At 46.9% G+C, this 22,935-nt stretch overlaps 1 protein-coding gene across 9 annotated transcripts in view; it reads left to right on the top strand.

The window, feature by feature from the left end:
- NFATC1 (nuclear factor of activated T cells 1) overlaps positions 1–22,935 on the top strand; it is a 111,943-nt gene that overhangs the window by 65,906 nt on the left and 23,102 nt on the right. For 4 of the 9 annotated variants that reach the window (XM_056331455.1, XM_056331456.1, XM_056331453.1 and 1 more), the window contains exons 8-9: positions 838–970; positions 14,394–15,080. In XM_056331455.1, the coding sequence (XP_056187430.1) occupies positions 838–970; positions 14,394–15,080 (820 nt within the window). Of the gene's footprint in view, positions 1–837; positions 971–3,620; positions 5,190–14,393; positions 15,081–22,935 lie in introns of those variants that run through there. The other 5 variants (XM_056331457.1, XM_056331458.1, XM_056331459.1 and 2 more) reach the window with 5 other exon arrangements.

A 22,935-nucleotide genomic window follows, 5' to 3' on the forward strand; every position in this document is an offset into this window, starting at 1 on the left:
CCACCTCCACAGGAATACGCAACAGTTTGTTAGCTGCAAACCTGCTGGAGACATGCAGGCAAACAATTTAAAGACCTCAGCTGAATGCAGGCCAATGCTAAGAGAAGCGTTCCCTCTCATTCTTTCAAAAAGTGCCAAGGGACAGTTTGATGGTCATAGCAGATTTCGCTCTGCATTTGTGTAAGCTGATGCCTGAGCAGCTAAGTCGTTCCTTAGCCCCGTGCTGGAGCATTTGGTTTCTGACAGTGGAAGATCCTCTACACGCTCTCCAGCCCTTCTTCCTGTAGCACGAGATGTTCTTGCAAGATCTCCCATCCACAGAAACCAGCATGCTTAAAACTTGCAGAGTTTAACATTTCACTGTGGAAAATGGAAATACTTGAATAATTGTATGCCTGTCTGAATTCTCCTTTCAAAGGAGGTCCTGCTAGGGTGGGATATACTGGGCACAACCTGCCAGATGAGCTGGCCTTTCTCCTGCTGAGTTAGAGAACACAATTTGATTGTGGTGCCACGTTCTTGTCAGAGGCAGGAGGCATACAGCCTTGTCCATATGCGGTATTGTCTTTGCTGTCCAAGGGGAAGAGGTGAGGGCTAGTGATTCTGTAAAGACCTGAGCCAGGCTAAAATCTTGTTTCACTTCTTCTGGAGTCCTTGGTTCAGAGACGGAGGACGGCAGGGGCTATCCCTGCCCGCGAAGCCCACCAGCTCCCCTGTAGAGAGCGCGTTCCTCCATGTGAGCCCGGGTACCTCCTTCTCGGGGTTAACACATGAATACTGGTGTATAGCTTGACTGCCTTAGTCGTGCCTTGACTTTCTGATTTATTGCTTTTGCAGAATTCATTGGTGGTGGAGATTCCACCTTTCCGCAATCAGAGAATTACCAGCCCTGTTCAGGTCAACTTCTATGTCTGCAACGGAAAGAGAAAGAGAAGCCAGTACCAGCTTTTCACCTATCTTCCTGCTAATGGTAACAAAATATATTCCTTCTCTCTGCTAGTAAAAATGGGAGATAAGATGATTACTTAGAAAGATAGATGGCTCTGGTAATTCTTCAATAACCCGAGTAATTTGGAGGTATACCTGGTGCTGTAAAATGAGAGCGAGAATCAAACCATGAGAGCTGCTTTTCTCTCTGCTGCCCACACAAGAGACCTTCCTCACAGATTATTTTCTTTTGTATTGGTGGCAGAGACCTGTTGGAACAAAGACTTTTTTCTGCTTTGGGGACTGGAAAGCCCTAGCAGAAACCCAACACGTGTAGCCACAAATCATGGCCGCACAGAGCCTTCGTGGCCCCGGAGGTTGCGTTGCATTTGAATGATGCTGCTGAATGTGCACGGCAGCATTGTGAGCGTGGGGGGGCTTGAAGCTGGAGGTGCTGTGGGGATTCTCCTTCCAGGCATCCTGTACCTGGCTGTCTGCTGTCTCGCAGGGGGTGAAAACAGCCCTCCAGACTGCTGCTGCTGCTGCTGGTGACGATGCAAAGCACCGTGGGGGTGGGGGGCGGAGTGCTCCATACAGAGCACTGCATGGGTAGGAAATGTTCAGTAACACGTGCCGGGTTTTATTAGAAGCTTGTATTGGTGGCTGTGAAGTGACAATAAAGTCACTCACACTAGCTGAATTCCAAGCAGGCTTGTATGAATATTTTGATAGCAAGTAAATTTAAATATCTTTTTTTTATTTGAAATAGACATTTTTCTGAGAGTACTTTTTTGGGGGAAAGTAGGAAAAAAGGGTGTTGGTGGTGGTGGTGTTTTGGAAGGAAGAGGAACTGGAAAACTGATTAGGTTCATGCTTGTTTGTAGACTTTCCAAGTGAAAATAGTCCATCTCAGGAAAATTCCCACAAAGCAATGCTTGAGTCATGTCACATGACTTGAAGAGACCTGCCAACTTTTTGCAGGTGAAATCCCATAAAATACACATTTGGAATTTCACCCCATTAGCTTGCATGCACTCCAGACTTCTATCAGGACTTTAATTTAAAATGAAAGTACAGGAAACCTGAGATGGGCAACTGACTGCTCATGGCGTATGTGCTGCATAGCTCTGCTTCACCCAGGCGGCCCACTGAGGCAGCCTTCGCCCCCAGTGGGTATGTCTGAGGGTATTTAAAGGCTGTTCGTCTCTTAAATTGGGGGTGGGGTGGGGTGGGGGGGTGAAGAAAAAGAGTTGTTATTCTCTTGCACAGCACTTTTCAGCAACAAATCTTTTGTAGGGGCCGACAGGTACTGCCTTGCCACCCAAGTATTTCACATACATGCCTGGTAACTGCTGTTTATTAAGCAGCATCTTTCCTTTCCTGCTCTGACATAGGCCTTTTCTTACCATTTTATTCCAAACCACGAGAATAACATTCACTGCTGCAAAGTTGGTTTGTGCTACCATCGTTCTCAGTTGGAAACATTTGATGTTTCGTTTGATGTGAAGAGATGGGAATCTCTTGCCTAGTGACAGGCAACAGAGAACCAGCCTAGGCTTTATTCTGCAAAGACATCTTTAATTATGGTAATAGCTGAAAACATCGGGAATCTTGTTTAGTCTGCTGTACTGATTTAAATTCATGTGAAAACTTTTTGTTAAAGCATAGGGAAACCTGAAAGAAAAATGTACTACCAGGGTAGGGTAAAGGGAAGCAGATATTCACAGCAAATATACCTTCCCCCCATTCCTGTTTGGTTCTCCACTCACATTCTCTTAATATATATGTCTATGTGCCTACAAGTAATTGAAAAATACCTTATGTTCTTTGCTAACTCATAACAGTAGTAAAAGTGCACTTCTGAAATCATCAGATTTAATAGTATAGTATGTTTTTGTTATGCCTGTGTTGTAGCTGTAAATTTTTGCCCTTATGTTGCTGCTGGTGGCTGTTTCCATCGTGCCTTCCAAAGGTAGGTACGACCACTTTGGCTGCGTAGTCAGAAACCGTGCACAGTAACTGAACTCATCATTTACTCTGCTGTATTTCTAGGAGTCATTTTAGGATGTTCTGCTTATTTTGATTTCAGACACAACATTCTTTTAATGTTTCGAGACATTGCAGAAACCCAAAATTTAGTTCATGAAGCAAAAAATGCTTGAGTCAGCAACCATTCTGTGATCAGTGTAAAAAAATGTAATGGTGATGAGCACTATTTTGGTCCAGGTAATGCTTTGTCTCTTCTTTAAACAAATCCCTCAAACACAGAAGGTGTAGGATTTTGACAAGCAAGTGTCAGAGTGATTGTCAAGTGTAAGATGTGGTTTTGCACAAATCACATGGTATCCTGTAAGCTGCTTCTCCTTCCGTGCTTCAGGATGAGCCCAAATGCTAAGATTTCAGTGCCCACCATCATTTTGCAGGTATTTCTGCATGAGGGATCTTTTAAAAGCCACATGGCGCATGTTAGACATATATTTTACAGCTCAACTGGACTGTGACAAAGCAAAATAGGGGATATGGGCTAAAGCCTAACACTGTGAGCCCACCGGCCATGCTCCTGGGCTGGTGTGGGCACACAGAGATGGTGTGACCAGCAGGAGAGCCCTGGGCTCGTTGTGCAGCTCCCATCCCCACTGCAGAGCAATACTTGGGTATTTTTCCTGTAGCTCCTGTTTCTCCTCATTCCCTAGGGGAAAACAGCCACTGGATCCAGGGACACATGGCCTCACTCATCCCACCTCCCGTGGATGGTCCTATAGCGTCTCCATGGAGTTCAGCTCTGTGACAGGCAGCCAGCACCAGCTGCCCTCTCCAGCAGAGTTACGGTTTCGCCACCGTAAGGCTTTCCCGTGCTGCGGAGATGTGGCAGGATGGTACTTGTCCTCTGCGTTAGCTCAAGTGCTTTGAGGAGCAGGGCCTGACTTGGTGAAGATGAGTTCCTGCCTCTGAAAAAAAAAATGCTGTAAAAATGAAAGTCTTACTGCTCTGTAAATGAAAAATCTAAATAACAAAACAAAACAAAAGTAGGGGCTTCACAAATGAGAGCCAAGGTCTGGAAAACGGGCTTGCTTAAGTTTTTGGCTTGGGACAGATTGTAAACCTAAGTGTTCGTAATCCACTTTTAATTGAGGTTTTGATTTACTGTTCTGCTGAATTTAGGCAGTCCCCGAATCCTGTATTAGCCTATATTGCACAGAAATGACTGTAATGTCAGGTTTTTTAGTATTCCTTCAATATTATACATCACTGAGCAATTGCATATCAGTTTTGTCCTGGAGCCTGCAGGCTGTAGGCTCTTGAGACTCCTCCGCAGACATGCCTGGCACAGAAATGTAAGTGGTTTCCATACTGTTCTGGCACAGGCGAATTCCCGCAGCTTATGTGGTAAGTACTAATGCGTTTTGCATTGCCACATCCCATCAGAATGAGAGGGGGAAGGCCCAGGACTGGCGCAGGACGCTGAACTCAGGAGCCTGAGCAAAGCACAGTGAGGAGACGCTTGGAGGACATGAGGCTTTAAAGTCCCTCCCCTGCTGCAGCTTGGTGCTCTGCAGCTCTGTCCTGTGCAGCGGCACGGTTTGGAAAGCCGTCGGTGAGCCCTGCATTTGTAACCCTACCCTCTAGAAAAACGCTTGGATTTCATTGCTGTTTATGACTGCGCATCATTTTGCTTCTACGAATTTATTATAGCATTGGCCCATGTATGCGTTTCAAACAGAAGGAGTAGTCAACTGAAATCGCCAGACATAAGCGGTAGTGTTTGGGGTGTAAACTAATCTGGAGAGGCTGAAGAAGCACGTGAGCAACCAGACGTGTATGCTGTGGTTCCAAATGCTGTGCTTTCATCTGCTAAGAAAGCTGAAGGAGTTCTCCAGCTCAGAAGACTTTAAACAACACACTAAGTGATAAGGGTTAGATCTCTGTTTATTCAGATTTCTTTTAAGTAGGTACATCAGAAATAGAGGAAACGTGTTGAAGAACTTATTTTTCGCAGACAGGAATGAATGCTCTCTGTGATTTCTGTTATCTAATGAATGTTGATACCAAGAACAGTGAACGTAGAAAAGTTTTTCTTTGAATTTTATTTAGACGAGTAGTGATGTTTGACTAAGCAAAGACAGGCTAGTTTGTCTAGGAAATATTTAATAAGAACTGGCATGAAAAATACACTTTTGCAAAGAGTTGATAAGCATTTTCAGTTTCTGTTTCTGTCAGGCTTCTTGTCAAAGCATTATTAAAAAATCATTTCACTACTACTAGTACTTGTTAAACTGGTGTTGTTATGCTGGGCAACTTTTATTTTGAGATGCGATGCGCCGGATTTTGGAGTGTGCAGCTTTCGCTCGCAGAGCCAGCTTTTCTGCAGCTGCTTTGCCTCATTCAGGCACCAGCACAAGCACCCGTGGTGCCGAGCTCTGGAAACCCGGCCACCTAGACAGGCGACCTGGGGGGTGGAGGTCCTTTGTGGGTATGGAGCTGCGCTGAGAGCCTGCCTGTGGTGACGCGGTGTGCCTCGGTATGGTTGTCCACAGCTCTCGGTGTGCCTGTGAATGGGGTGAGCAGTGCCCAGTGCTTGCTGCTGTCAGCATCCTTCCCCACTTGCCGCCTCTGCTCTAGAACTACCACCCGCCTGCCCTGCAGGTGGGTACCATCCGCAGTTCCTAGTGATGGCGCTGAGCGGCCATGCCTCAGTTTCGCCTCTGCTCCTCTGCCCACAGCTCACTTCCCAAGCTAAAAGGTGACGCCAGCTGCCTTAGCAGAACACAGTGCAGTGAGGATGCAAAGCGGTGCTGCTCTGATGTGACAGAGCACAGCTTGTGCTGATCCATCGCCTGACACCTCTTGCTTCTTGAGTATTTGTTGACTTTTCATGCTTGAGGCTGGCAAAAATATTAGCCTGGCTGTGTCTGCAAAATTACTAGCCTGGCTGTGTCTGCAAAATGGTGTTGATGTGGAGGGCGGTGGAGGGAGCAGGGCCAAATTCGGTGCCTGGGTTGCAAAGGGACCCTAAGCTGTGGCATACGTGGAGTGGCTGTGGCAGTGCCATGGCAGGCGGCATCTCAGCGACCCCGTGCACCTGGGGAGCCCAAGGAGGGGGCAGGGAAGTCAGTAGGTCAGTGCTGTGTTCCTGGGGCCGTATGCGAGGGGACCTGGAGCCTCAGACCTGCTGGAAGTGTTTCCGTCCAGCCCAGGGAGCAGCCGGGCTGCTGTGAAGCCGGCACGGCAGAGGGCTGGGCCACAGGAGGGACATGGGGGAAGGTCAGCCCCAGGGGATTTTATTCTAGGTGAAAATTCATGGTTGCTCATTTTTACACTGTACACCATTACGGTGTACTTAGTTTTGGCTGCTAGGTGGTTATTGTTCCTTCTGACATTTAACAGACTAACAAAAAGCAGGCGAGGTTTTGTTGGAGTCCTGTTTTTATTTAAGAAGATCACAAAATTCATCATCACCAGGCACATCAGCCCCTCTGCTCCCTTCCAGCAGCCACGCGAGCTCTGAGGTGGAGCGGAGGAGACAGGCGTTACGCCCTTGGGTGCTTTTGCTCCCTGTTGCTGGGTCCCCACTAGAGCTGCCCGTGCTTGGCCCGGGTGACATCCCATATCAGCCAGAGCCCAGCTAGCTGTGTCTGACCTGCAGATGCAGGTGCTTGGGTCTTTAGAGGCGAAACTCCAGCTCGCTATGCAGTGCTGCATCTTCATCTGGAGGGCCAGGAAGGAGCGTGACCTGTGTGATGTCCCTGTCACAGGCAGAGGTGGTCAGGCACTATATAGCAGCCCCTGGCCATGTCTGATCATCAGACTCCATTGCAGCAGCACTAGTCAACCATAATGATTAACTTCCAGTGCATAAAGTTGTCTTTTGGCAGTCTTTTTCAAATATTCCCCTTCAGGTGACAAAACCCAGGCTGTAGTTTTGGTCACCGACCCCCCCTGCCTGAGCGTTTTGAGGGCTCCCCCCTTTACTTCCCAGTGATTTCACATGCACATGTCAGCCAGCATGGGGCTTTAGCATCTTCCAATTAGCTTAAAAGCCAAAAGGTAAAACTTGCGTGAGGGAGAGCGGGGTTTAGAATTACATGGGCTGGATTACAGGAGATGCTTATTTTTGTTCTCCTCAAGTGGCTGATCACCATAATTAATCTAGCCCAGTGATTGATCCTAAAGGGGACACGGTGGTGGTGGCTGCTGGAGGTGAGATGGCGAGTGGGGGTTTGTGGTGCCGCCGGTGGCAGGCACCGCATCCATCTCTGAAGACAAAGACCATGTTGGAGCTGGCATGGCTGAGATCAGCTGGGTCCAGACCCCTCTCTGGGGGGACCTGGGGTAGGACTGGCTTAGTAAGGATGCCCTCCTGCCAGCCCGTCCTTGCAGAGATTCCCGCAGGACTGCCAGGGATGAGGAGCGTCGGGCTGCCCCCATGCTCCAGTCCCACAGTCCCCACAGTCCTGTTCTCCCCTTGGTGGGAGAGCAGGAGTAAAATCAGTGCTGGTGGTGTGATGTTGTCCCGCATCATCAAAAAAGGCATCACCTCAGTGAATTTTCACGTGTCTGACAGGACAGGGAGAGCCTGGGGCAGCGCAGCCCGGGCGCTGTGCACAGCTGAGCCTCCAGCTCAAGGCAGCCGTGGAGCCAGGCGCTGCGCCGTGGGGGCAGCAGTGGAGCAGCTCAGGCAGGCATGCCACAAGACTTGGTTTATCCTTTTCAATGTTGTAGGACTTAAAAAAGTTTTATGATGGAAAATTAATCATGCCTTTAAAGAATTTTGCCCTTTTCTTTTGGAGGAAAGGTAACACCTATTTTCTGTGCTAACACAACCCAAACGCCCTCCCACCTGCCTTCCCCTCCCCCCCAGCCACCTGCACAGGGTATGCACCAAGCTACCACAGATAATCTTCTGTCTGATAAATATGCGTTGAATAACCTAATAGTTTAACAGCTGTTGAAAAGCATTTAGTAAATGAGTTAGCTGGAAAGCACTTTCTAATCAGGTAATGGCACTGTCCGAGGTTATAGGCTGAGGTGTGTGCGCAAGGCTTCCATTGACCTGGGTGCTGCTCCTGCGTATCTGATCCCATAGAAGTACATCCACATAAACCCGGGGGGGCAGGCAGGCATGGCTAGGGTCGCCCTCCCGAGGAGCGGTACCAGCGGCAGTGGACCGGCAAGGGAGGGTGAGCGGGTTCAGGTGCTCATGTTAGATAAAAGCCGCAGTTGCACATGCCCACTGCCGGCAGCTGCTTGGCAGCACGAGGCTCCCTTGGTTTTGGTGTCACCATGCTCTGGTTTTATTAACTACAAAGCAAAGACTTGATAGTAGCTTTGCCTTTAAATAACGTTTTGGTTGAATTGGTGCCTAGGGAAAAACACCCGCCTCACAGCCAGCCTCCGCAAGGGCCCCTGTAGTGGCCGTCACCATGACTGTCTCATGAGATCCCCAGGGCTGCTTGCCTGTCCCTTGCCACGGAGGTTGCCACTGCTTCAGCTGCGTTGGCAGGTTGTTTCAGAAAGTTCTGCTCGGCTGCTGCTTCTCTGGTGTTACCAAACAGGGGGGTTATAGCTCCCGAGGGCAGCCAGCCCATGGCCTCTCCCCAGCACCAGAGCGCTCCAGAGGCAGAACGAGGGGTGAGGTCCTCGCTCCACTCAAGCCTGCTGGCTCCGGACGATGCTGCGGCAGTGGCCAGGATTTTCTCTTTGCCTGAACCCAGAGTGGCCGAGCTGTGCCGGAGATGCGCCCGCATCCTGGTGCTGCCCCTGGCCGGCCAGCAGCAGCTGGGATGAGCTGCGCAGCATCCCCGGCAGGAGCGCCTGGCCGCGGGGGAGGGGGTGCGCTGCCTGGTGCAAAACGGGCTGACGGGGGGATTTCAGAGACACAAACAGCATTTCAGAGCTCGGCTCAGTAATGGAGACATAGCCATCTCACTCCTCAACCCTCTGAAACTCTCATCCCAAATTCTTACCAATTAGGAACATTCAGTCCAGAAGTCGAAGAAATGTGTGTGTGCGCACACGATGAAAAAAGTAGTGTTTTGATTTTCATATGCTAACCGAAATCTGCATGCCGGTGCCAGGGAACTACATCATAGTCTGCACCATGAAAGGTGGCTATTTTGTTTGATAGGTTCAATCAAACTTAAGGGTAAAATAAATATATTATAGTGCCATAAATGTCTGCATTGATAATACTACATGGAAATAGGAACTTGTTAGTTTAATGTTAATCAGGACAAACATCTGTTTAATTTATATGATTATATTTTCTCAGTTCATGTATTTTAATAGCACCCCCCAAAAAAGTTTAAAAACCCATCTGGATTGCTAAAGTGTAAAAGCAAACAGACTTTTTAGAATTGTCAAAAAATACATATAATTTATATTTAAGCACTTTCTGACTCCCTTTACAGAATGTGCATGATTTATTATTTTTCTTCAAGGTTTGATATATTAACTTTTTACCTGCTAGAAAGGCCTTTCATTCCAACATGGGCTCGCAGGACTGGCAGGACTGTTTCTCCCCGCTCAGCCGGCACAGAAGGACCATTGTCCCCTGCCTGCGCCGTGGTGTGATGTCAGAGCCCTGGGCTCTCTGAGTCACGAGCTGTGATTTATAGCCAGGGCTGCTGCCAACGCACAGTTCTCAGAACTTCGTATTAAATTAGATGACATAATGACATGAGTCCAGAGGCTAAGGAGGCATCATCGAACCATTGAAAACCAATTAGCACAGATTAAGTTGCTTATCAGACTGATGTGGAACTGTGAGCTCTGTCATATTTTAATATTCAAAATCAGGGACTTTTTCAATATTGTCTGTCGGCCGACCTAAGGCACTGTGAAGTAACAAGGGTTTAAAAATTCCCCATACAAACTGAACTTGAATTCATTTTTTCTTTTTTACAGCAAGGGCCTGATTCTTCAGCAGATTATGGTCTCTTAAAGGAGTAACATTACTTTTGAGTGTTGATCATATGTAAAAACTCCATCATCTCTTCTGTTTACAACTGCACAAATTCTGGCTTCGTTGTTTCAGTTTATTATTGGCAAATCTCGGTGTATGACAAATTCAGCCACAATTTTTCATTCTAGCCAGCTGAGAGTCTGCAAGACTGGGTGTTAGCACCACGGAGCACTTCTGAGACAGAACACTTGTTGCCATTTGATATGGCTCTGCTGAATTTGCAAAATGGTCCGGTTTCTGCTGAAAGTGCTTGCAGACTGAACAGCTGTAGAGCTTTCCAGTTAATTGCCAGTCCAGGCCTGCTTATGACTACAAGCATCTCTTTCAACTGGTGGGTTTTTACTAACTCATTTAAGATTTGAAATATTTGAGCTAGAAGTTAGTCAGGCTAAAACTGTTCTCTGCTAAATATTAATCCTGAGAAAATTAACTGTACTGTCTGCATCACGTCGCATCTCCCTGTGTGACATACTGGCTTGTGCAAGTGAGTGCCGGTGGAAATGGGTGTGTGTCGTGGCAGCTAGCTTACTGTGCCTCCACAGGGGTGTATTTGACGATGAAACTCCTTTTTCTAGCTCGGGTCTGTAAAGATTTGCAGTTAAGCGTGAGTCAGTAGGTAACACTAGTCCACAGCTGGCAGGTGATCAGCCCAGGCCGCACTGGAGGAACCCGCTGGGTTCCTGCCCAGGAGAATGTGGTGGCAGTGGGCACGTAAGTTTTGTGTCCTCAGCTGCTCTGAGTCCGCTGCAGCTGCTCGCCCCAGCCCCCCAAGCTGGTGGGTAGGGTGTGTTAGGAACTGGGAGCCTTACTACGTGCAGGTATTTTAAGATGTTTGGGTAAGGCCATGAGCACGGTGGTGGTGAGTGGGTACTGGTGGGTACCAGTGGGTGCTGGTACAGGCTGTCCCTGCCCCGGGTTTGGAAGGTGTGCCTGGAAATGGCCACGGCTCCTGCCCCGGGCTCTCTGCAGTCCTTTGCAAAGTGGAAGTGAACAGGTGCTCTTTTCAAGAAAGAATATAAGGTGATTTACACCAATTTTTGACACACTCAAAGTATTTTCAGAAGGACCTGGAGGTCAGACCCACAGGTAGTTTGAGTTTGGAAATCCAAACATTGGCAAAGATTTTTGGCCTTTGTGACTCCATTTGGTGAACTTCCATAGGCTGGGGAGAAGCAGATACAGGATGGAGTGTCATGAACAGACTGTTTACTGGTGTGATGTAGCAGTCTGTGGTGTATCTGTCCTCTGCGAGTCAAGCAATACAGTTACTCGTGTAAAATACAAAAGCTGAGTTCTCACCAGAAAGGGAAGTGTTAATGTCTTACGTTTCTGCTGACATGCTCAGCTTTGCAGGTCTGACTCCAGGTTATCTGGGTCATTGGTAACGGTTTCTCTAGGGAAAAATAAAAATCAAAATCTGAGTTTCCTTCTCCAAACTGGTACCCTGTGAAGACACACTTTTTTAAAGGGGAGTGAGCGGCTGCCATCCCAGCCGGCAAAGATCTGTACGGTCACCCCACACAGGGTTAAGTGTCTGTACAAGTGGCAGAGCACTGAAAAGTCAGGTACCAGTCCCTTCACCATTTCAGCATCGATACTTTCTGTGTCTTTCAGTTCAGTGTGATACCTGTTGTATCGATGAGATTAGCATACAAACGAAACCTGTGATACTTAGCAAGGGGAGACTCTTTTACTGTGTTGAAAAAACACATTAAAAAAGATAAGGAGGCAATTCAGTTGAACAAGTTCAGGCATCTGTAAGCCTAAGTGCAGGTAGTATCTGTCCATTTAAAGACGGTTTGTTTCACATTACATGAAATAGCTGATGCTTGGGGGTATCAGTTCAGAGCGATACGAGGGGACAAGGTAAACTGATGTCAGATGAAATGGAGGCCCTACTTAATCTCATCTCCCTCCTTCTGCTTCCCCTCTGGCTGCCAACCTGCCATCAGCAAACAAGCTACTGTGGCTTACCCTGACTGCTCTTGTAATTAAAACCAGTCTCTTATTTTCCCTCTGAACTCTGAATTCACGGGCAGCCAGGAGTGTCCTTGGTTGCTGTCACCATGTCCAAGAGCTTTTTTTGACCAACAGGTCTGGAATAGAGTCACTTCCACCCATCAGTCCTTCACCCAGTGCAGAGCAGGACTTACTGGTTACCCTGCGTTGGCTGTGGCAGGTGTATTTCAGTGTAGCAGCATACGCAAACAGATTCCCAGTGTTCATGGCCACTAATACAGACCCCACAGCATTGCTTTTGTAAAGAAAAAATTCAAAGTGACATGACAAAAAAGAGCCTGGTAACCCTAGTAGCAAGGGTGTGCCACAGAAGAGCTACAGTGAACAGTCAGCCTGAGGCTGGGAACCTGCCGCCTTTAAAGCCCGCAGCCTGCCTGCCACCGGGGCTATAACCCTTCCCTAGGTTGTAACAAGTCAGACAACTCCAGGGTTTATTGGAGTTGAATTGCCAGTGGTTGAGCTTGGAATTATTTAGCACAGGTGTTTCTATAACAGTGATATATTGGGAAAATTCAGTGTTCAACAACCATCGTATTTCCAGCTGTGCTGTGGTTAGTGCTAGTACAGTGAACCTAATATAAAACATGTGAGAATATTTGCTAGCTCAGGAACTTGTTAAAGGTATTTTCTTACAATATCTGAGCTGCTATGTTTATCTAGGTGCATTTCTTTGGTCTTGCATTTTCATAAAGGGTGTGATATTGGTTTTATAAAGCTGTCACTGAACCTGGAATCTGCTTCTCTGCAACCAAGTGCGTTACTAGCCCTGCTAGGCAGTGCGCAGCACACGAGCAGGTGAAAATAAGATTATGAGAAATCCAATGACAGTCCATTATCCTTAGCACATTTGTCTCTAGCAGCACCTGTGCATCTGTTACATATAGAGACATGTTTTTACTAGGGGTGCTAGAAGTCTTGAAACAAGTGTTGCAAGCATCTATATGTAAAAGAACATAAAAGGAGCAAAGTTAACAGGAGGCTAGGGGACTGTAAAACAAGGGTAGTGAAGTACATTCACCAGCAGCAAAATTTGTGAGTGTTAAAAGAGGTTTTATATGTACACATGTACACATGTGCATTTTTAGGGGTTCAAAAGACTTGTACATGAACATAGTAAATGGCTGGAGAACATATGTTGTAAACCACATGCAAATAAAAAGTACAGGGACACTCGGGCAACACGCCTGCACTCTGAGTTGAGTTGTGCAAAGACATTTCATTAATAACTTTGTATCACAATGGGCTGGTTATTTTAATATTCTGAAAGATACTCTCTAGTGTCACCCTAAATTTCCAACAGCACCTTCAAGAGATGGCTGTTCCTGTGGATCTCTAAAAAGAGATCCTCTAAAAAGGGGAAGAAGATAAATGCCACTGTGCATCTATACTCAATCATTGTATGCATTAGAGTTTTATCTGGCTAAAAAAAAATAAAAATCATCTACAGACCACCTTGGCCCTATTATTTATACTTTTCCTGATAGATAAAGTGGGTGTCTTTTATCTATGCAATGCCTGTGTTGTAGGAGGAGCAGCAAAGGCATCTCTCTCCAATTTGAGAGAGAAAGATGATGTGAAAAAGCCACTTTGGTTGGAGGAACGATCTCTTCTTTGATTTGAGAAAACATCTCTACCTTTGTCATGACCGAGTTGATGCTCAGAGGCATTGTGGACATATAGACAGTCATTCTGTCCGCGTGATGGTGGTGTGTGGGGACACAGCGTGACAGCTCGGTTAGAACCTCTTTGGGAACGGTGGGTAGAGCAAGCAGAGGTCTAGAATGGGCGTCAGTTTTTCTTGGTAGCCAGAGACTGAGTTAACATTTTGTTAGGAGCTGGCATTAGCAGTTTGGATCCAACTTGGAATCACTGAGAGTTGGATGCCGCCTCTTTAATATTTTACACCCACTGGCTGGTTAGTAAGATTAAACATAATCATGTAAAAACTAACCAAATCAAATCCCACTCTTTCAAAAATACCCTCATAATTGAAAACTTCTTCTACATAGTAGTTTGTCATGTATCTTTGCAATTTTGCTCTCACGGAACTTTGAAAGCCCCATCTCTACCTTATTATGCTGCAGTTTACTCAATGTGCAGACATTTATCAAATGGGCCATCAGTAGCCGTAGAAATGCAGTAGTATATCCAAGTTAAAATTCTTGCTTTGATTACTACAAATCCATGGAGCCCTTGGGTCCAGAGCTTCCACTGAAGCACAGCTATTTGCAAATAGATTTTTATAGCACATTAGTGCTGGAGGAGAGTCCAAAGAAAATAGTCCTTTTCAATATTAGAACCAGCTGTGACTTTCTTGTGCTGATGACTCATTCATTTTTTTTTATAGGGTGGGAGAACTAGGCAAAAGACACACAAAGTCTTATTCAAGACGTTGTTTGTTTTGCAAAGGGTATCCTAGCCACAAGCCAACTTGATCATACCAATACGCAACTCATGTTTATTTAAAACTTTTTTCTTTTAACAGTTCCAATTATAAAAACAGAACCCACAGATGACTATGAGCCTGCTCAAACCTGTGGACCAATGAACCAAGGCTTAAACCCTCTCTCTAAACCATACTACAGCCAGCAGATCATGATGCCCCCCGACCCTGGTTCATGCCTCGTGGCTGGCTTTGCCTCCTGTCAGCAGAGAAACACCGTGATGTCACCCTCTCCCAACGCAAGCCCCAAGCTGCACGACCTTTCGTCCTCTCCTTACAAGTGCATCCCCAACCCGGGCCACAGTCACCTCGGACTTCAGCAGCCCGCTGGAGGTGTCCCCACCATTCAGGAAGTGCCAAGGTCTATAGTTGTGCACCCAAGCTCCCCCGAGCAATCATCTCACATCATGCTGCAGCCGCAGGTGAGTCAACATCTGAGCAGTAGCTGTCCCCTTGGTTATCAACAAACACTCTATCCCAACAGTCCCTCTTCTCCAGTTCCATCTGTTACCCAAGAGCCAACCTATTTGCAGTCCTGCAGTCCAACTCACTCATCCATAATGGGTCAACAGCAGCAGCAACTGCCGAAGGTTCACAGAAATGAGTCTCCAACAACCCAACCACTGTCATTGCCAGAGTTGCATGAGGAAAGTAATCATAATTTGGCCCCTATTCCTGTAACGATCAAGCGAGAACCTGAGGAATTGGACCAGATGTACCTGGATGATGGTAAGTCTTCCGCAGCATAGGTTTGCATTCAGCCATGTTGCTATGTCAGTAAGTTCCCTTAACCCTCTCCTCCTTTTGAACCCTGGTGGAAAAAATTTTGATTAACAGCCTGGTGGAATGGTGCAGACTTTTGCTTGGATTGTCTCTATATGGGGAAGGGCTCTTCAATTTTGTTTGCGATAATGAAACTGTATTATCTGAGCATTAGATGCTGTTAGCGACCACAGAGCTAGCTGCATGACCGATAGCTATGTCGCAATAAGTTTAACTGTATGGTCTTGGCTTGTGCCCATGCCAGTGACCTGTGGAACTGCAGTGAAAACATATTTAACATTGTCCCATCCATAATACAGCGAAATGTCCGATGTGCAAATCTGTTCACTGGAACTAAATGATAAACTGCTCTACCTCAGTTGAGAAGGTTCAAATTAAAAAAGGAGGCACATCTTTCAGTGTAACTTCTCAGTTTGGTGGCATCTGACATTGCGACTACTTTTTCTTCCATTCTTACTGTAGCCTTGCTGCTGCTTTTTTTTTCTTTTGTAAGATTCTGTATGTATATGTATTCTACACGCACCGCTGAAAAGTTAAAATGCTGTGATGAACTTGTCAGACTAGTTTCCAAAGATTTATTAGTTGAACGTAATAAAAGGGATAATCTGGAATTTGATTATGTGACCTCACTGAACTGTGATTTAGCACTTGCTGCTAAGTATCCCAGTAGTATTCTGGACCCTCACCTTAATGCAGTACGTGAGTTCCCTTCCAATAGCCACATAATTTTATATAACATACCATGCTATTTGAAGAATGCCTTTGAAACGGCTGCATTGAAAGCAGTTGGTGCCAAGGAACATCTGAATGTGATTGTCTTTCAGGGAGAATTTAAAGACAATTCATCGCACTGTTTTTAAGAAAAGGACATTTAGTCATTCTATTTTAAACAGCATGATGCTTGCTGAATTAGGATTACAAATGAATGTTTTGGAGCTGGAGTAGCATAGCAGCCTTTTGCTTTTTGACTCTAGGAAAATAATTTTTCTTAACAGAAGTTATTATTGGTTACATGATAGACAGGTCTAAGGAATTTTTCCTAATCAGGAGTTCAGTTCACTGAAGGTTTGCATAACACATCTTTTGTGACAAGGCTTTCGTCATACAGCTTGCCTTTTTGCCACATAGCTATGTTGTACAGAGCAAAATTTCAACAAAACGAGCAGGAAATGTGCACAAATGAAAACAGAAAGCCATGCCCAAATTTTGCTTTTGGAAGAAACCAGAAGTTATCTATGGAAGGAAGAGAATACAAATAAAATCTAGTCTATAGCTGTCTTTCATAGAAAAGCACAAGAAATGGGTTCTGCCTTACCCCTCCAAAATCCAGGCACGGCTTCTCTGATGGCCCTGCGGAAGCTGCCCTGGCTGGTCCCAGCCGGAGAGACGGGACTGCAGCTCGGGGCGAAGGGGCAGCTCCAGTCATGCCTACTTCAGGTTTGTCCTGGAGGAGCGGCGGAACCTGCTACCATGTGGTCTGAGAGAGAGATTTCAAGTTTTTTCAGCAGTGCTCATTCTCTCTGACAAAGCATAAATAGTTTAGTCTTTACCTCCGTCTCTCTTCCATCCCCTCTTCTGGACACGCAGTCCTCTGACAGAGAATCCAAAGTAGTTGTAGAAGCCACCATGTACATCCTGTCTTGGTCAAATACCCCCGTCCCGTGCTCCCCTATTAGTTAGGAAGGGCGGCATCGGGGCTGCCTCGCGCAGTCTCAAGGGTGGTTTGGCCACCACGGTGACTGCCTGGAAGCCACCAGTAGCTCCTGTGTGTCCCAGTAGGTGCTTTTCACCCAGACCTACACTGGAAAGACAAAGCACTCCGTGCAGGCAATGCCTTTGAGCCTGGTGCCGTTCTGTTCCGACCTCTGGCCCTAGCTGTGGAACAAGGGGGAATGGGTTTTGCAGAGTGGCTTGTAAGGAATAGGAGCAACTCATTTTTCACGTGCTTGATTTTTTTTTGGAGTAGGAGTTTTTAAGCCATCACCATTGTTTCTTGTTAGTATGGTATCCATCATGAAGTGTTTTCCTTGTTGGAGGGTTGGGTGGGATACCTGTGTTGTATGGCCATATTCTGAAATTCTGAGAGCCGGAATGTCAAATCATACCCATGAGTAAGGAAGTTACTCTTTTATATATATATACAGATTGCGGCTTTACCTCTTTATAATTTGTTGTCTCACTGATTCAGTTCCGATCCCTTCAGGCAGCATGATCAAAACGTTTTTCAGTATTTTTTCAATTTTTGTACCTATGTACATGAAAGCCAGAGAGGGTTCAGCTGTGCTTGACTGCTTCCCTTGCCTGCTCCTCTAAGTATACCAGCTCCTTCCCTCATCCCTCAAGTAATTTAAAAGTAACAAAATATTTTAATGACATTAATATTTAAACTGTCAAAGCTTCACTCCATTGAAGAAGTGTATCTTCAAGGTGTCTTCTAGCTATTGAATACCTGCAGTTACTTGAAAGTGCTTAGGAAACATGGTGTAGGCACCTGACATTCTCCTGTAACTACCACACAAATAAAGTATCTAACCAGTTTATGCCACGTTGTATTTGGTAAAATTCTGGTCGCTTGTCTACCACTTTGGGGAGGTTTGATTTATGTATCTAATATATGTAAAGCAATCTTGGACCAGGTATAAACAGAATTTTTTTGGTTTCAGCTTATGGGATCAAAGCAATATTCATTCCTTTTGGTCTGGAGTATATCCAAATATAGACCATCTATACTGCAGAGTATAGATGGAAAAAAACAGTCAGTGAGTTTATATAAATATATATCCTGTATATGACATTTTTCTGTGTCTATAATGGTGGGCAGCTGAAGCGATATAAAGGGAGAACCTGAAGAGACTTCCATTTTGGCAAATAAGTTTTGGTCTTGGCAATCTTGTTTTAAATCAAAATCTACAGTAGCCACCTGGGCTACTCATTAAATGTGCTGTCCGTTTCAGTATGTGAATATATGATTCAACATGTAGAATGTATTTAAAACTCACCCCGTAAAGTGATACCTGATATATTATGGCTATGCTCCTGATATTGAAAGGTATCTGGCTTGTATACCAGCGCTGGTTTCAAGTAATTCTGAGCTCAGCCTCCTAACAAAGGTTATGGCTGACTCCCTTTGCTGCTTTCACGGCAAGAGTTGATTAAAAGCAGTTGAAATGCGACGCTGACGCCTGGTTTGGAAGCCTGGAAGCCCGTGGTCCTCTGCAGTGGGAGGGGGCTGTCTCCTGCCGTCCCGCTAGGAGCCCTTGCAGGACCTGGCAGGGTGCTGGGGGACCCCAGCAGCCCCTGCAGGGCCCATGACGGTGGGGGTGACATGACATTCCCTGTTCAGATCTAACCCGGGGGGGAGTGTGGGGTGGTGGAACTCACGGACAATCCTTAGCCAGGCAGGCTTGAGCGACCTCTTCGGTACAAGTCCAGGCAGTAATTGCTTTTAAGAGAAAAACTTTTGCCTGGGGATTGATGAGTCTGATGTGCTGTACAGCTTTTGAGGCATGAAGTGGAGTTTTGCCTGATGAGGTGGCCAGCCTGGGGAAGCTACAAGCTGGTGAGAACTCTTCCTGGCCCCTTGCACCAGTTGTTCTCCCAAGGGGATGTGAAAATGTACCTAATTTGTATCTCACTTTTGAATGTGCCCCTCTCTCTGGCCCTCTGACTGAGACCTGCGTCAAAAGCTGTGCTAGTCTGCTCTTGAACTAATCCTGCTTCTTTTCTGTTGACCGGGGCAGGCTCAGATAATTTTTCCAAATTTTGACTGCTTTACTTAGTGGTAGAAGGAACCCCAAGCCAGAGGTGGCGGAGTGTGAGTTCACACAGCTTTCGGATATTCAGGTAGCTGGGAACTAGCCAGGCTCACAACGGGAGATGCTGGAGGTGACTTGAAACCACCTTCCTCATCCCTGTTCCCATTTCCCTTTCCTGGACCTAGTGTAGCCTGGGTGGAACACAGAACTGAGCTCCAAGCCTTTCATTTCACCAGGATGGAGAGAGTTCAGTTAGGCATGCTAATGCCAAGAGACATTTTTCAGTTTGTAAGTGGCACTCCCACAAGCTATTAATTTTTTACCTGCAGCAGAATGACACTCAGTTGTGAAATTATTTCCTGCCGTTAGAAACATCAAAGCAAGTACTTTTCATTACAGATGAAGCTATTTCAAACAGGCAAGGGGGAAACACATTGGTACCAACAGGAAAAAAAGTACGACACGTGCTCTCAGCAGATTTCGAGGTGTATTGTGCACACTGAGATCCCATTTGTTGTATTAATGCACAGAGCTTTACAAAAGCAGTTTTTCACTGAAAGCAAAGCAGCATCCTGGAGGATTCTTTCCTCAAGATGTGCCTGAGTACCAAAACTGAAGAAGAGCTCGGCTTCTTCGAGTTCTGCATGAGCTCTGATCTGAGCTTTTGAGATGCGGCCCCAGCCACGTTGAAGTCGGCAGTACGCTCCTTCTGCCGGCAGCAGGGCCAGGGTTCCACCCGCCGCTGAAAGAACTCTTTTCCAGAACGCCCCGAGTCCTGTGTAGGAGCCAGAACTGGAATAACAGTATCGGAAAGACAGATCTCTTGTCTGAATTTTGTATATTAATTCCACCTCCTCCTCTCCACACGGACGCTTTCATAAAGGTCCCTATCCTGATCTCAGCTTGATTGGATCCATAAATCTTTGTGTAGTAAGATGAAAATACGTAGGCCGTAAACAAAGGTATCTGATGTTTAGATACGTGGCTAACAGAAAGTATCAGAAACACATCATCATCTTTTTTAAAACAAGGAGGCTTTTGTTCTTGTGATTGTCTTTGCACAGCTGTGAGTTTTATAGCACCGTGCCAATGAATGCACTCATTGCAACTTTTATTTTACTCTGAAAAGGTAAATTGGGAGCATTAAGCCCCCAATAAGTATGTAAAAGTGGCGAAACCACAGGTAAAGTGTTACTGAAAGCTGCAGCCCTGCCAGCCATTTCATTTTAAACATGGCTCTTTTAAAAATAACTTTTGCAGTAAAAGCTGTAACTCCTGGATGTAATATGAGCTATTGCTAATGTCATTCCCATGAATTGCTTACAGTGTTGAACTGTTAGATGTCTGACAAGTCCATATATCTCCTATAGAGTATATATGAATGTTTTTTTGCCTCTAAACCATATGTTCTTTTTTCACTCCTCTATATTCTTCAAATGCACGTGGTTTGGTGATATAGTTTATTTGAACAGGAACCGTAGCAGACAGAATTATTCTTTTGCTGAAATGTATCCTTTTTCATACATCTCAGCTTCGTGATTAAAGTGATCGGGTCTTGAGGCATTAAGTTTAGTCTGCTGCTGCCACAATTATGCCTTTGAAAACTCCTGAGTGCACTCGGTGATTTCCAGTAGTCCAGATGTCATTAGAACAACACGCAGGTAGTCTGCAAAGCCCAGTAACACTGTCTACACTTTGGTCTGGCTTGGGCGAGCTTTTCCCTCCCTCCCTCTTGGCCAAGCCTCGCAGCGCTGGGAGAAAACAAATAGCTTTCCTCATGGAAAGTTTTACTTAATCTGGCGTGGTGCCTGCGCCTAGACCCTCCTCATCTCTAATGATGATTGAAAGCGTACATGCTACTGTGATAAAACATGCTGAGTCGTTAGTGTTCAGGGCTGGGGCTGCGTGCGATGAGTAAGGGAGGGCTTGAAGCAATGCGTTCCAGTCGGACTGTCGGTGGACTGGCACGTCTGGGTCTGGGGGGTTTCCTGGTACACGAAGCGGGATCAGGTTTTGCCGTTCCTAGTGGGTTTGCTGAATTGGGCATCCCTGGGGGCCTGCAAGTAGAAGCCCCCACAGAGCAGCTGGCCAAAGTGGGCGCGCTCCTGCTTCTCTCCGGTCCCAGGCGTGCGGCTGCCCGTGGAGCAGAGCTGCCTGCCTCTGTGCGGCAGCGTGCCGTGAATTTGAGCAGCAAACTCTGCTTTCTTCTAACATCAGTTAGCTTTCCAGGGAGATCCTTGAGTCTCAGGCTTTCAAGGAAGTGTCCAGTCCCTTCAGCGAAGTCCTGAGTGCCTCCACGCTCGTTCGGTGCTGGCAGACGCTGGCGGAGGCAGGCTGAGTGATGGGAAAGCTGCAGAAAAGCATCAGGCAGCGCTCTGCAATGTTTCGATACTCAAGAGTATTTTTAGTGTTGAAAACCCAGTGTTCGCTCGATGCGCACCTGCACGTGCACCATTGCAGTAAACCCCGCCGGAGCCCCGCCGCACCCCCTGCTCTCCACCGAGACGGCCCGCAGGGGCTCTGCAGTGGGCTGGGGAAGTCGCTTCTCACCCTGTGCCTGACTCTTCTCCTATTTCCATAGCAATGGCTGTCGGCATTGCTGTTTCGAATGGTAAAGGTTTTGTGGGTTATTTTCTGTAAGTTTTCCTTGGCGACTGGGGGAGCAGAAGTTGCTATATCTGAGCCTGGGTAACATTTACATCTGCTTTTAAGCCTGGAGGAGTGCCAAGGAAAATACGTGGCTTGCAGAAGCGCAAGCTTCATGAGAGAGCTTTGTTCCAATGCAATTCGTTTTAGGAATATGTTGTTTGTCTCAGCCGTTCCTGCAGAGCTGTGCAGTGTTAGCTGGTCAGGTGTGGCCTCGTGGCTTACACACAGCCTGTGTGCCCTCGTGTCCTCAACCTGCCCTGGCAGAACGCTTCTGGGGAAGTTGTTGCAGAAACCTCCCTCTTCTCCGGGGCGCGGAGTGCCACAGGGACCCCTGCTGCGTCCCGGCAGAGCTGGGCTGGAGCGAGCTGCCAGCTCAGGCCAGCAAACACATACGTGTCGGAGGAAGCGCTCTCATGAGCAAACTCCCCGGCTCCACATACGGTGCGCTGGGCCAGGCGCTAGCAAGCCGCGGTTGCTGCTAGATCGCAGAGCAGTGGAGGGCTTGCCTCTGCTCCCACTTAAGTCAATAACACCGTTCCCTTTGGGTTCGTTGGGAACAGGACCAAGCCTATGGCTGGTAGTTAAAAAGCATAATGGCTGCATTCATTGAAATCTGGTCGCTGATAGACAGGCAGAGAGGGAGTTTTTCCCTAGCAGATTTCGGCATGGCACGGCTGATTGCTTCATCTGCGTCTGCCGGCTGGCCGGGGGGCTTGGTCCCGGCCCTGATAGTGGCCTGAGCACCGCTGTCGGGAGTGGGCTGCTCGATAACCTGGCTCCTGGCCTTTCCTCCTCTCTGAGGAACTAGTGCTGATTGCGTCCAAGGGGGGCACAGGCTTCACACAACAACCTTATCTCCAGATGGGGAGGAAGCTTATGAAAAAAAGCAGACCCTCAAAATGTTCCCCTCCTCCTCTGTCACCGAGGAAGCCTGCGAAGTCTGGACATTGAAAATGCCTGGAAACAATCAGTGAGGAAAAAAATACAGTAGGAAAACCGTAGTCCCATTCCTCGTTGGCCAGCCTGGCTGGGTTTGTCTGCAGACCAGGGGGCTGGCCCACCCTCTGCCACCCTTACAGGCTCCATGTTGTCTCCCACATGTGGTCTCCCACATTTTCACGCTGCGAAGACTACTGCCTGGCAAATACCAGAACGCGAAGTGAGATGGTGCTGCAAAGGCGTCGAAATTCCCAAGATGCCTTGTCCCTGGGCACATGAGTTGCAGTATGAGTGCTTGGACAGGCTTGAAGAGCAGTGCTGCGGGCTATCAGGGTCTGCAATTAGTGGAGCAAGTTCTTTGGCCCTTACACGGTTACAGCTCATGTTATCCAAGCATCACATGCGCACAAGGACATTGCTCCCTTACCTTGCCTTTGCACAAATAAGCATGATTTTTC

The sequence above is a fragment of the Falco biarmicus genome, chromosome 3 (assembly GCF_023638135.1).
Source record: "Falco biarmicus isolate bFalBia1 chromosome 3, bFalBia1.pri, whole genome shotgun sequence".
NCBI lineage: Eukaryota > Metazoa > Chordata > Aves > Falconiformes > Falconidae > Falco > Falco biarmicus.